The sequence below is a fragment of the Myotis davidii genome, unplaced genomic scaffold (assembly GCF_000327345.1).
Source record: "Myotis davidii unplaced genomic scaffold, ASM32734v1 scaffold32, whole genome shotgun sequence".
Lineage (NCBI taxonomy): Eukaryota > Metazoa > Chordata > Mammalia > Chiroptera > Vespertilionidae > Myotis > Myotis davidii.
Genome location: NW_006286587.1, coordinates 12,146,624 through 12,159,274, shown reverse-complemented (window position 1 = coordinate 12,159,274; position 12,651 = coordinate 12,146,624). Strand labels below are relative to the sequence as shown.

Below are 12,651 nucleotides of genomic sequence, written 5' to 3'. Positions count from 1 at the left end.
TGAAATAGAAAACTTTCTATCTTAAAAGGCCTAGATAGACCATCAGTTCCAGTCTTATCCCACTTTGAAAGTGGACTTATAGAAAGAGAAAGGTAAGGCAGCATTTACTAACTTTAGAATGTAATGCATCTAGAGTGGGAAAAAAACCCAACCTTGGTTCAAAACATAATGTAACTGAAAAAAATTAAAGGTCTTAGAAATTCCAGATACTTTGTAAAAGTTACTTTGTACTTCCATGATCTGGCTCTCTGCATGGCACGTAGTTGGTGCTCAATAAAAGATAATCAATATTGATTGTGTATCCAAGGGGTTCCTATAAGAAAAGGCACGTAGAAAGTTAAAGTTAAGTCTCCATTGCTTAGGTAACCTGGGCCATTTTGACCGCAGTTCTTCCTCAGTAAAATTCATGGTATTTAGATAGCAATGTGCGTATTCATAGTTTTCCTCTCTCAGTGTCCCCATCACTTAAAATCCTGCTGTAATGATCAGTTTATTTGTCAGAATTTGCTTCACCAGAAGCTCCACAGGGCCGGACACTGCCTTGTTCATGGTTGGGTCCCTGCCATGTTATTGGGATTTGATAAATATACCCTCTTCCATAGACACAGAGAAACTGAGGGGCAGAGGCGATGGGGAAGTGTTGCTCAGAGACCATGTCCTCCCACAGGGATTTGATTCTGAGTGTCCTCTTTCTCGCTCTGCGTTTTTGAAGTCAACTGACTGCTTCAGGGAAGCAGGTAACTGTATACTTTCAATACCAAGTATATTACCCTTGTTGGTATTGTCATCCACACCAACAAGACACATTGTAATACATACACTGTTCTAGTTGACCGGAGAAAAAATACTGAATTGCCTGCCTCCCTGCTTCCTTTTCCTCATTCTCACCTCGTTGAAAAAGCGTCTGTAACTGTACAGAGATGGCCCCTCTCAAATCAGCTGCAGTGTTGCCCCTTAGGTCTAGACCTTGGGGGTATCCAGGGTCCTGCTCAGGTAGCCACAGGGGGTCTTTAATTCTCACTGGAAATATCAGTTGCTAGCTGCTACTTAAAATTCCCTCGGCAGTATTCCCTTTTCCTGAAGTTGTTCCAAAATACAGTGTGCTCCCTACCCTTAATCCAACCTGCAGTGTGCACGCGCGTGCACACACACACGCACACACATGCAACAAGTTGAATTGCCAAGTAATTGTGTCAGATTTTGAAGAGAGATTATGTTCCTAAGTTGTTCCAAAATACAGTGTGCTCCCTACCCTTAATCCAACCTGCAGTGTGCACGCGCGTGCACACACACACGCACACACATGCAACAAGTTGAATTGCCAAGTAATTGTGTCAGATTTTGAAGAGAGATTATGTTCCTACTCGAAAAATACAGTTATTAAGCATGGCACGGGAGGTTTTAGGGCTTAGGCAGCAGAGCAAGAACTTCATGGGTAAGCCATCATTTATAGGTCAAAAACATTTCTTAGCAGTGAATGTGTTCTTTGAAAAGAAATAAAACCACCAAATTATATCTCAGCCTTTTCACTTTTAAATTGAAAAACATATTTCATGTTTCAGGAAATGTCTGCACTTAAATTTGGAACTATGCTATCAGTGAATTGAAAGGTTTTTGGACATGCACATGTTGAGAAACTCGCTTCTTAAGAGTTTCCACTACAGTTTTTGACACTAATTAGGTGCCCCAGTATGATAAAATGAATGGTTCATGTTTTGGGTGGCCAGCCACGCAGGGAAATTAAGGTGCTCTAGAAGACTTTGTGAAAGTCATATGATGCCCAAACCTTTACACCGTCTGCTAGGTGACAGCAGTGATCTGTGACCAAGTGTACGCCTCTGTGTCACCCAGAAATCAGAGCACTCTCTCCCTCAGAGATCACATCCTCCAGCTGGGATTTGATTCACACACACACACACACACACACACACACACACACGCACGCACGGTTAGGTTGGGCCTTTCATGTTACACCTGGCTGAGGATCCATGAAGCCTGGACCCCTTTCTCTCTGAGAGAAAGGGAGTGAATTGCCCACTGTTTTCTTCTTAGTCATAGTAGGTTATACTGCATAACTGTGGAGTTTTCATCTCCAATTCTGAATATTCTGAAGTGTTCATTAGCTCAGTGTATCTGAGATGGATGACATTATTTTAAAATTTCACTATAGCAGTGTGGCACAGCGGTGACATAGTTGAGCTAGGTTAGCCTGAGTTCAAATGCTGGCTCTACCCTTACCCCTATAAGTTTCCTAAACTCTTAGCCTTGGGCTCCCGTCTGATAAATAGGGTATTGTGAGGATTACATGCAACAATGCATATAAACCATTAAGTGAAGTTCTTGGTATATAGTCGGTATTCAACAAATGCAACTATAATTATGATCATACTTATTTTATTACTGCTATTGTTTAAAAACCCATTTTCTTATGTTTTCTAAAGCCCCAGGTTAGTGCAAATGATAAAGATTGTTCAGAGACTTCCATTCACACTCCAGAGAACTCATTTTGAAGATTTATTTTTTTCATAATGCCTATTCCTCAAACCCCTCTGGCTTCCCACCATCCAGACCATAAATAATTGTCAGGGCCAAGTAGATTATTAATCAAATGGAGCCTAAAGAAAATACTTGGGATTTGTTTTAATTGTGGCTGAAAGAGCTTTCCACGCTACGCTGGCTTATAAAGATGCCTGGAAGTTAAAAATGAAGTAAATTTGAGTAAAATCTCCAGCTTTTGGAGCATTATGTACATCAGCCCGAGAGTCTGTGAAGAAAAAAGAAGTTAGATAATCAACACTTTTCAGAGAGAGGAATCTGTTTTAGACTAATTTTTTTTTTTTAAGTTGGGATATGTAATCTGTCCCTTTCTTCGTTTGTTCTTATAAATTGGAAGGAACTTCAAAGGCAAACAACATTTTGATGTGCTTTTGCCCTAACTCTTGGGGATAATATACCTAAAGAACTGGTCTTTTGTTGTGAGAGAGACTTAGCATTTTTCTTTCAAAGGCAATCATCATTTTTCTAAATAAACTCCACCGGTTTGATGCTCTTTTCTCTACTTGAAACACATTTTCTCCTGTCTGCCCAAGCAGGGTATTTGCAATTGAGTGATCTTGCTTCTCTTTGTTCTCCCCATCTCATGTGCCTTTGATAGCGGATGGTTTCTCGCTCTTTGGGAGCAAGTCCAGATGACCTGAAGGACCCGATTAAAATCAGCATCCCTCGCTATGTTCTCTGCGGGCAAGGCAAGGACGAGCACTTCGAGTTTGAGGTCAAGGTGAGTGTTTGCTCTTCTTTACTCGTCTTGAGGAATGGAGGCTCGTGGCCAGGCAGTGCTTTCCTCTGGCTTTTTTTGTAAAAGGAGAAGAGGATACATGTGTGTGTCTTGTTTTACAAGCTACTGGCCACGCCCTTCCTTAAGCCAGTATGTGAAAGTCTTAACTGTGTAGCGCAGGGAGAGAAGTTATCCCGTAGAAGGTGGTGGTGGTTGGGGAGTCAGGCAGACAAGGAAGTTGCTATCACTCCCCAGCTCCACAGGCAGGGTGACCAGCCATCCGAGGGGACCCAGGATTTTCCTGCATTCTGCATTGAAAGGTCCATGCTCTGGGAAACTTGGTGTGCCAGGCAAGCCGGACAGTGGTCACCCTACCCAGGGACTTGGGCTCAATGTTCTTATCAATCAGAATGGGAATAATACTATTTATGTCATGGGATATCAGTGCATATAAAGTACTGAGTATAGTGTCTGAAATGAGATAAACAGTTATAGCTATTGCTATTATTTCTATTGCTGTTTTTATTGTTGTTTCTATTATTACTAATGGAAGGTTTCCTAATCTGTTTTAGGCATTATTTAATTTATACAACTTTTCAGGAAGAGATGTGTCTGTTTCCTTACATCATACTTTCCAAAATAGTGACTTCATCTTATTCCTAATTTATTTCTATTGACTCATAACAGGCACTTCATTAAATATTGTTGGCCACCATCCCCTCCTCAAGGAATTAATGACTAATCACGCTTCTTCATCAAGGGTAGAGGGGGGTACTGATGTAATGACATTCACCAAAGTCACCAGTCTATGGCTGCACAAAGGTGTTCTCAGAGGGGGTCTCGGTCAGATAAACACCAGGCTGGGAATCTGGATGCTGACTTTCAGGCTCTGATTCTACTGAAGTTTACTGAATGACCCTAAGTGTTTTATCTTCTCTGAGCCTGTTTCCTCAGGGGTGAAGTGAGGACATTGGATAGTACCTTGGATTTCCAAATTTCTTCTTAGCTAAGCCCTTGGTGGAGCTGCTACTGCGGGAGGCTGGGGAGTGAGCCTGAAGCCAGCTCTCCTCGCTTCCCTACTGCGATGAACCTCCAGAACCCCGGGCCCCCAGGTGATTCCTCCCTTTAGGCACACATGTTCTTTCAGTCTCCCTGGAGAAATAGTGCAACAATTACCATTGTCCTTGATCCAGTAATCCCCCCTGCCCCTGATTTTACGCCTCATTGCTGCTCAGTTCCTTTTCAGCCATTTGAAATTGTGTGTGTATATGTGTGTGTTGTGTGTGTATGTGTGTATAGAATCCCTATTGTGCATACATGTACTGGTCTATACATACATAGACATAATTTCTGAAGCTATGTTTGTATTATATCCCTATTTTTAAGTAGAGGACACAGACTGGCTTTTACCAGCTCAGATTTTTGAATTCTCCAAAAAAGAACCCACAGCTGTGGAAGGCATGCATTGATTTTAATGGGCCTAGATTTATTTTATTTTAATAGATAAATGTTTAAATAAAATATAACTATTAAACCAATTTCCTGCATAAAATTTAAGATATGGATATTTAATTATTTTAAAACTGGTTTGACTTAGTATGATCTAATTGATAGGTGGAATCTGAAAAACAAACAAAAGCCCAATCTCAGATACAGAGAGCAGACTGGTGACTACCAGAGGACTGGGGGGCTGGAGGCAGGCAGATGAGAAATGGGTGGAGCCCAAAGGCTGCAGTTATAAAATGAATATAGTTAATAAGGCTGTATTCCATAGTGATTATAGTTAATAATACTGTATTCCATGTTTTAAAGTTGCTAAGAGAGTGAAAATTTTTTGTAGCTATGTATGATAACAGATGTTAACTATATTTATTTGGTGATCATTCTCAATATATATGTACATATTTAATCACTATGTTGTACACCTGAAATAATACATTATATTGTCAATTATATCTAAAAAAGAAAAACTAAGTTGATTTAAATAAAAACTTCATGCAAATAATACTCCAGGCCATATGCAAATCTGGCCAAAATTATGAAGATGCTACTGTAAAGGCAGCTTAGAGAAAGTACAAAAACTCACAGGAGGCCTTTTAGAATTTAGGCTTTCACTTCGAAATATGAAGTCCAAATCCAAAGAGTTTTGCTTTGTTTGAACTTAACAGAGTCAAGTTCTGAAAGCACGTCACTGTTCTGCTTCCTCTTTATGCTTATCCCGGTGCTGTCCTCATTAGCACCAGGAATGGCCTGGGAGCATTTCCCGGAGAATTCCTAGCTCCCCATGGGAGCAGGGCTGCCTGATGTGTTCACAGGGGAGCTGAGGGCCTCACATTCTCTGGGGGTTACCCAGTCCCAGAAGTGTCAGGGCCCAGAACTAGAAGCAAGCATACCATGAATATGCGGTCTCTCCCTTAACAAAATGAACAGAAATGGCCGAGCTCCAGCAAAAGCCTAGCTGCTGGAATAGGGCTGGGTGCACTGCCATCCTGTCCCATCTCCTCTGATACCCTCAGCAAGTCAGGCAACCTCATGGCAAAGGTGATGATGAAACCACCCGCTGGGTATGCAGAGTGCATGAGCTTAAGTATGGAAAGTGCTTAGAGCAGTGCCTGTCACGTAGTCAGTGCTGGATAAGTGTTTGTTATTAGAAATAAATTAATTAATTTAAAAAAGATTATGCCCTTGGAGTCCTCTTAATGACTCCCAGTGTTCAATTGTGTCTTTATAAGGATTTTGTATTTTCCAGGTTTCTTTTTTATTATTCTCCCTCAATATTTTGACTTTTAACATTGAGTATGCAACCTTCTCCATCCATCATTTGACTATTACATGCAGAGGCAGTTTTTCTAGAACAAATAGTCACACTTAGGGAAGAGCTTGGCTACTCCTAGTTCTTCTCTTGGTGAGCCAGTGGCTTTAAGAAGTCTGAGGTAAAAAGTATTAATTGTAAAAGAGTCTGTCCTATTTAGTTTTAGATCTTACAAAGAAAATCTTCTGGTAATGTATATAGATATGCTATTACATTCTATACTTTAGAAAAATATTTTCTGCTTCTTAAAAAGATGTATAATTTTATTTTTACTCTGTCCCCCATGATGCTCTTAACAGTCTTCTGAGGTCCTGAAGGCACTTAGCAGGTCATGGTGCCCTCTGTGATCAGCAGAGCAGGGTCTTGACACCCAATTGACTATGCAGCTTGCTGGTGTTTGCTGCCAGTTCATCTAGCTTAGATGGCAGGCCCCAGGGAGCCTGGGAAGAGATGGCACATGGATGTGTGGCTGCCCTGGAATTCACCTTTCAACTCTTCCTAAACCCTCGGGTTCCTCAGCCTCCTTCCTTTTTCTGCCCCCCTTATTTAGATAGAATTTATTAGTTATTTAAATAATTCCTTCTTCCTGGCCGTTTTCATTTTCATCCCCAATCTGGTAACTTCAGTGGTCTGTTCATTGAGGAATGAAGCGGTGGTGAGCCTTGGACTGGAATGTGAAAGGGATGCTCAAGGTGGGGTTCCAGGCGTGGCCTTTGGGGGAGAAAGTGGTTCTCCAATGCTCATCTGACCCCTGATGGGGCCTGAGGAGGTTTCTATCACTGGACTTTAAAATGAGGAAAACAGCTTTTCATGAAACTGAAAGATATTAACTTGAGAAGACTGTCTTATAGCTTCTTTACTTTGGGGATGAAAGACAACTTTTATGAAAAAAAAACAGTAATAATAGCTAAGTATATAGGTTTTTGTTTTTTTGCTCACATATTTTCAGTCAACTCTGTTGTACCATAATATACTTGCCGTGAAACGGACCCATTTTAAGTGTAGTTTGATGAGTTTAGACGTATGTATACACCCATGTAACCAATTAAGATTTAGAACTTTTCAGTCATTCCAGAAGTTTCTAGCCAGCACCTACGTCCTGCCACAGGCGAGCGCTCATTTGCTCTCTGTGGGTCAGAGGAGTTGTGTCTGTCCACACCTGCCTTGTGAGTGGACCGGGCAGCACTTTCTCTTTTGTGTCTGGCTGCTTCCACTTCACGTGATGTTTTGGAGACTCATCTGTGTAGCTGAGTACAACAGTAATTTGTCTCTTTTAATCACTAAATAGCATCATCTTATGTGGGTGCATCACCATGTGTAGGTTGGTGTTTGTTTTAATGTCCTTCTTTGACAATACGAAAGTGGTCATCTCCATGTTGCACCCCCCTCTTTATTCTGCTGGTCCTTGGAGGACACAGGCCCGGGAAGCCCTGGATCAGGACATCAGCTCCCATTGTCCATACAGTTACACCTTCCCGTGCAGCCCAATAGCACATCCCTCTGGGGCTGTGTCCATAGTCACTTCCAGAGATGGATGCCCTGCTCGCCGATGGGAGAGACAGGCCGAGAAGCTGAGGGGTGCCAGTTGGGCTGCTCTCTGAGAGCACATTCGTGCTGAATATCACTGAGTGTCCCGCTGGTCGCGGAATGTCCCTGCAGAGTACATGCTGGCACCAAACCGCAGGTGACACCGCTGGCTAGACTACAGCAGTCATTTTACCTCCTGCTTCTGGTGCTTCTCAGTGACTGATATGTGAAATCCATTACCCCGCATTATTCTTGCCTTTTTCTGTTACCCAGGGTTTCAGAATGGGTAGAATTTTATTTTTAAGTGACATTTCAGCATGATGCAAAACACCGGCCTAGGAACTCGGTGGTTAAGGCTGATAAAGGCTGTCACACCCTTGTTATAGAAATAAGCTGCTGTTTCCAGCATTGTTTGAAATGTCCTGCCTTTTAATTTACATATTAACATGGTAATATGAAGAAACAAGCCAACACTGGTGTGTGTTTTCAAATATTTTGTTTCCTGAGAGTTTTTATTCCTGTGAAAACTGAAAGATTGTCTTCGGGTTCCTTCCCTAGAGCAGTGCCATCTGCTGTACCCCCCGCCTCCCCCCCCCTCCCATCGCCTGATTTACTGCTTTTGCAGCAGGGGTCACAGCCCTCAGTCAGGCTTGTTGTGTTTATTGCTCGCCTTCCCTGTAGATGTGCACTCCATGGGCCTGTCAGTCTGCAGTATCGGGTGCCCAGGCCTCGCCCAGGGCCTCACTGAAAATGGTCACCCAGGGACGTTGCTCAGTCCCACGAGCCACAGCCCTGCCACAGGCGTTCTCACTGGACACAGCCTGCTTAGAGCTTCGGGATGTGGTGACCATGTGTCCTTTGTAAACAGCCCCCCAGCCCACCCGCCTCCCCGCTATGGGCTCCTCATGTTCTGTCTGCAGATGGTTCAGTCAAAGGTTAGTCTTCTCACTCCTTGCCTTCTGCAGGATGCGGCTGGCTCTCTAGCCATCCAGTGAGGGTGTGGGCAAATCACGTGTCTTGACTGTGTTTGAGTCCAAGATAGCTGATGCCTCCCACCTCCCTGCCTCCCTCCCACCTTCTCCACTCTGCCCTCCAATATACCTGTGCACATGTACATACACATACATATACACGTGTGCACACACACACACACACACACACACACACACACACACACAGCATGTGTGCACACGTCCTGGCTCTGGCAGTCGCCAGCACCCGAAGTGTAGTTTAGTTTTGTCCTGGGTTGTCTGCAGAGAGGGGTAGACACCCTGCCCACTGTCCACCTCTGAGTCCACCTCTGGGCACTCTCCAGCCCTTGCTCCTGGGAGTGCATGGCATAGCACCCTCTCCTTCAGGAGCCTGGCCCCTGTCACACTCCCCCTGCTGTTCAGGTCCGGCAGGGCTCCCCTCTCCTTGCGGGGCTGCAGGCAGTCAGCCCTTTTACCTGGAATCACTTTGGTCCATCTGCTGATCAGGGCTGCCCTTTACCTCGAATAAACTACATCCAGACCCAACCTGTCCTATTTTTTAACCATCTGATTCTTGTTCAAGGCAGCAGTCTCCTCCTCTTGCCCCAAATGCCACCTCGTTTGGCTGTAAGTCCTGGTCAGTGGTCTGAACAGAAAGGGAGAAGCAGAGAGAACAAGGATAATGAGTGACAGCATGAAAGTGTGACCTAAAGGGAGTTTCCAGCAGGCAACGCACAAATAATTCCCGAGAACCCAAGGCAGTGGGGCTGGTCCCTTTCCAGTCACGTGGGCTAGACATGTGGTGAGCCCTCTCTGCTAATTCCAGCCATCACGGCCCTGGAACTGGGAGGTGCTGAGCGCTCTCATGTCTGCTGGGCCCCCCGAACAGAGGGGCCCCCGAGGGTGAGAAGCTGTGGGTTACAAAACTTCACATTTTAGTATCTTATTTTATAACTTGAAGGACCACGTGATCGGGACTCCAGTACCAGGTCTGGTGGCACTTCTTAACTTAAGGCTGTGGGAGCAAACCGGCAGTGGGTGATGTTTATTATTCGGCCTGAACAGGTGTTTAAAGTTTTGAGTGAGTTGTCAACATTTAAAACTTGGGAGATCTGACATGGAAATCCGGACTTGCCAAGTTTCTGTAAAATGTCAGACAGCACAGGGACCCTGGGCCGCCAATCCCACAGGGCAGCACTGACCGAGCGCAGGGGCCCCTTCGAGTCAGGCTGGTGCTTCCGCTTTGCCACACACCCCAGAGCCCGCTGTCCCAGAGGGGTCACCTGCTAGAGGGGTAGCCTCTAGGTTCACACAGAGGCCCCGAGCACTGCGCTCAGGGGCTCACTGACCTAACGAAGTCCCTGATCACGCAGTTTATTAAATCAGTTTAAATGCCCACAGAGACGCCTGGGAAGGAGGGGCAGGTGGGCAGAGCACACTGCCTGACCCAGGGACACACCGTGTTCACCCGTCCTCTCTCTGCCACCAGGGTCTTTCCCACTGTGCTTACCAGGACAGAGTTTTGAGCAAGAAGCCTTGGCAGACACAGGGTACCCAGGGCAACGCACGCTTGCTCTGTGGGCGCATGGCTGCCCGTGGCATGCTGAACAGGTCTAGTTCTCACGTGCATTTCTTGGGTAGCGCACACGTGGGACCAGGCTGGTTGTCACCAAGAATCGTCAATTCAGAGTTGACATAATGTCGGCCCAACGCAGGCATGACCATGACTTAACATTTCCTGTATCTAAATAGCATTCCTGTTGTTTCTGTCATATTTATTTCTTCTATGTTTGGCATGTCATATAGGTTATAGGGCTAAGTTTAGCACATCTTACAAATGCTGTTGAGTCTCACAAGCTGCTTGCTTACTGGTTATCTGCTCTCACATATTCTGTGAGATTTGCCGGTAATGCATAAGCTTCCAGCTTACTTACTGGCTGTGTTTAGCCCTTCTTCTGAGCTTCATCCATCCTCTGTAGCATGGCAGGATTGACTGAGCTCAAATAATATGCAGGTGCCTGCTCTGCTCCCTGATATCTTACAGTCGCAGGGCCTCCTGAGTTTCCTTCCTGACTGATCCCTGTAGGCATCTGAGTTTGCTACATCTTTTCAAGGGAAGACACGGACATCTATCAAACGCCTTCCTCATCCTTTCAGGCACTTTGCCAGACATTTCCACAAATGAGGAAAATTGTAGCACAATGGGGGTTTTACTTGCATTTAATGAATTAGGAAATTATGAGTGACTTGCCAAAGGCCACACCGCGAGTAAGTACATCCAGGTACCGAATGTCTATGTGAGATCTACGTCTTCTAAGCCATACTGGTTTCCTTCCTTACTTATTTTAATGCACCTTCTAAATGTCTCTGATTACTTCACTTTTTAGAAGTTGAGGCCATCTTTTAGTTTTGTCTTAGATATGGTGGCTGTTTCCAAATCCTTGCATGTTCCCCAAATTTGCTGTTATCTTTGTTTGTGTTTTTACTTCTTATTTTCAATTCTGGCTGAGTCATGGGTACCCTCTAAATTGGGGCAATTGCTAAGCCTTGGGTCAGCCTGGAGCTTCTGATGGCGGAGAGGCCTGTCAGTAAGCATGAGGAGGAAATGCCCAGAAAATTGGCAGTTAGGGAGTTAAAGCAATCCCATCTACAGCCAGAGAAATTTCTCTTTATTTGGCAGAACAGCAATGAGAGCCATTCCAGTCTATTAGATAAACTGTGCACTAATACATCTTTTAGAAATACTCCCAACTTGATGTAATACAAATGTTCAGAAGGATTTGTGTGTTGGCATCTGAATGTCTGCTTGTTAGTAACTTGATAGATCATTTCCCCGCTGTGTTTTAGCGTAGCTGAGATAAATGAAGTGTTGCATATGGTGTGGTCCATTTAGATTCAAATATTCAGCTTGTGTATTATTTTTAAACATAAATAACAAGTGAAAGAAATAACATTGGGGTTTGAAGAACCGTATTTTATCCTTGGTTTTTTTTTAAGCACCCCTCCCATCTCTTTGAGAACTTTGTCTTTCACTGAAAAAAATTAAGAAAAAAACACACATTTATTTTCCCTGTGTTCACACAAAGCAACAAATCTTTTCTATTACTTTTTCTTGGCCAGTGTGTTTACCTTCACAAAGTAATTGCTGCATGTATGAGAAATGATGAAGAAGAAAAGAGATTGAGTCACAAGCACGGAAGAAAAGCAGTCATTACCTTGTGGCCATGCCTTGAATTTCCACTTCATTTTTTTTCTTCTACAAAGATATATTAATATTTTTTTCTAATTTCAGAATTTGGAGAGTTTTACATCTCTTCCTAGAATAAATTTCTCTTGAAATAAATCATAAAATGGGCTAAACTCCCTTTCTTGCAATTGCTGCCCATGGATACCCTTGCCTTTTACTAGTGCATCATAAAAGACCTTTCTTTAGGCGCATGACCACAGTGCCAAGAGTTGCCATTTATTGAGTACCCAAACACTCTGCTGGTTGCTTCACATTTTTTTTAGTTCATCTGTGGGTTAGGTATCGTGAGTCCATTTTACAGATGAAAAAAATGAGGCCTGGAGGAGTTGCTTAATTTAGCCAAAGCCTCACAGCTTATTCGTGACTGGGCTGAGTCAGACCCACATCTGTCTCCATCCAGAGCTTTATATTATTTCATTCTCCATTGGTGACTGGTAGAGAGTGCATTCTGTGCATTGCCTCTGAAGATTTGGATAATTTGAAGGAAAATTGCCCAGGCTGTCATTCTCATAACCTCCCACAGTTTCAAAGTAGAATAATTCCCCTTATGCTTCACTTGCTTCACAGAGGTGTTACGGAAAGGGAGAAGTACTTATTGGTAATGATCTGGGATTTGAAAGGCATCCATTGTATCAGAATCTTAGGGTCTTTGTGCATTCTTTCAGATTTACCTTCAGACTACAAAATAAAGTTAATATACTCACATAAATGGCTTCCCTGTTTTGAAGGTGCTGAAATTGAAGCATAAAGCAGCCATTATTCTTTTTGTCGAAGGCTGAGATTTTGGTCAGCCAGAAAGCCCTGTTTGATTTTGCATCTG

The 12,651-nt window shown here is 43.6% G+C and overlaps 1 protein-coding gene across 1 annotated transcript in view; it reads left to right on the top strand.

Annotated features, from left to right (window-relative positions):
• Positions 1–12,651, top strand: part of KIF16B (kinesin family member 16B) — a 275,124-nt gene that overhangs the window by 205,307 nt on the left and 57,166 nt on the right. The window contains exon 24 of the mRNA XM_015560287.1: positions 3,155–3,277. Coding sequence (XP_015415773.1) covers positions 3,155–3,277 — 123 coding nt within the window. The remainder of the gene's footprint in view (positions 1–3,154; positions 3,278–12,651) is intronic.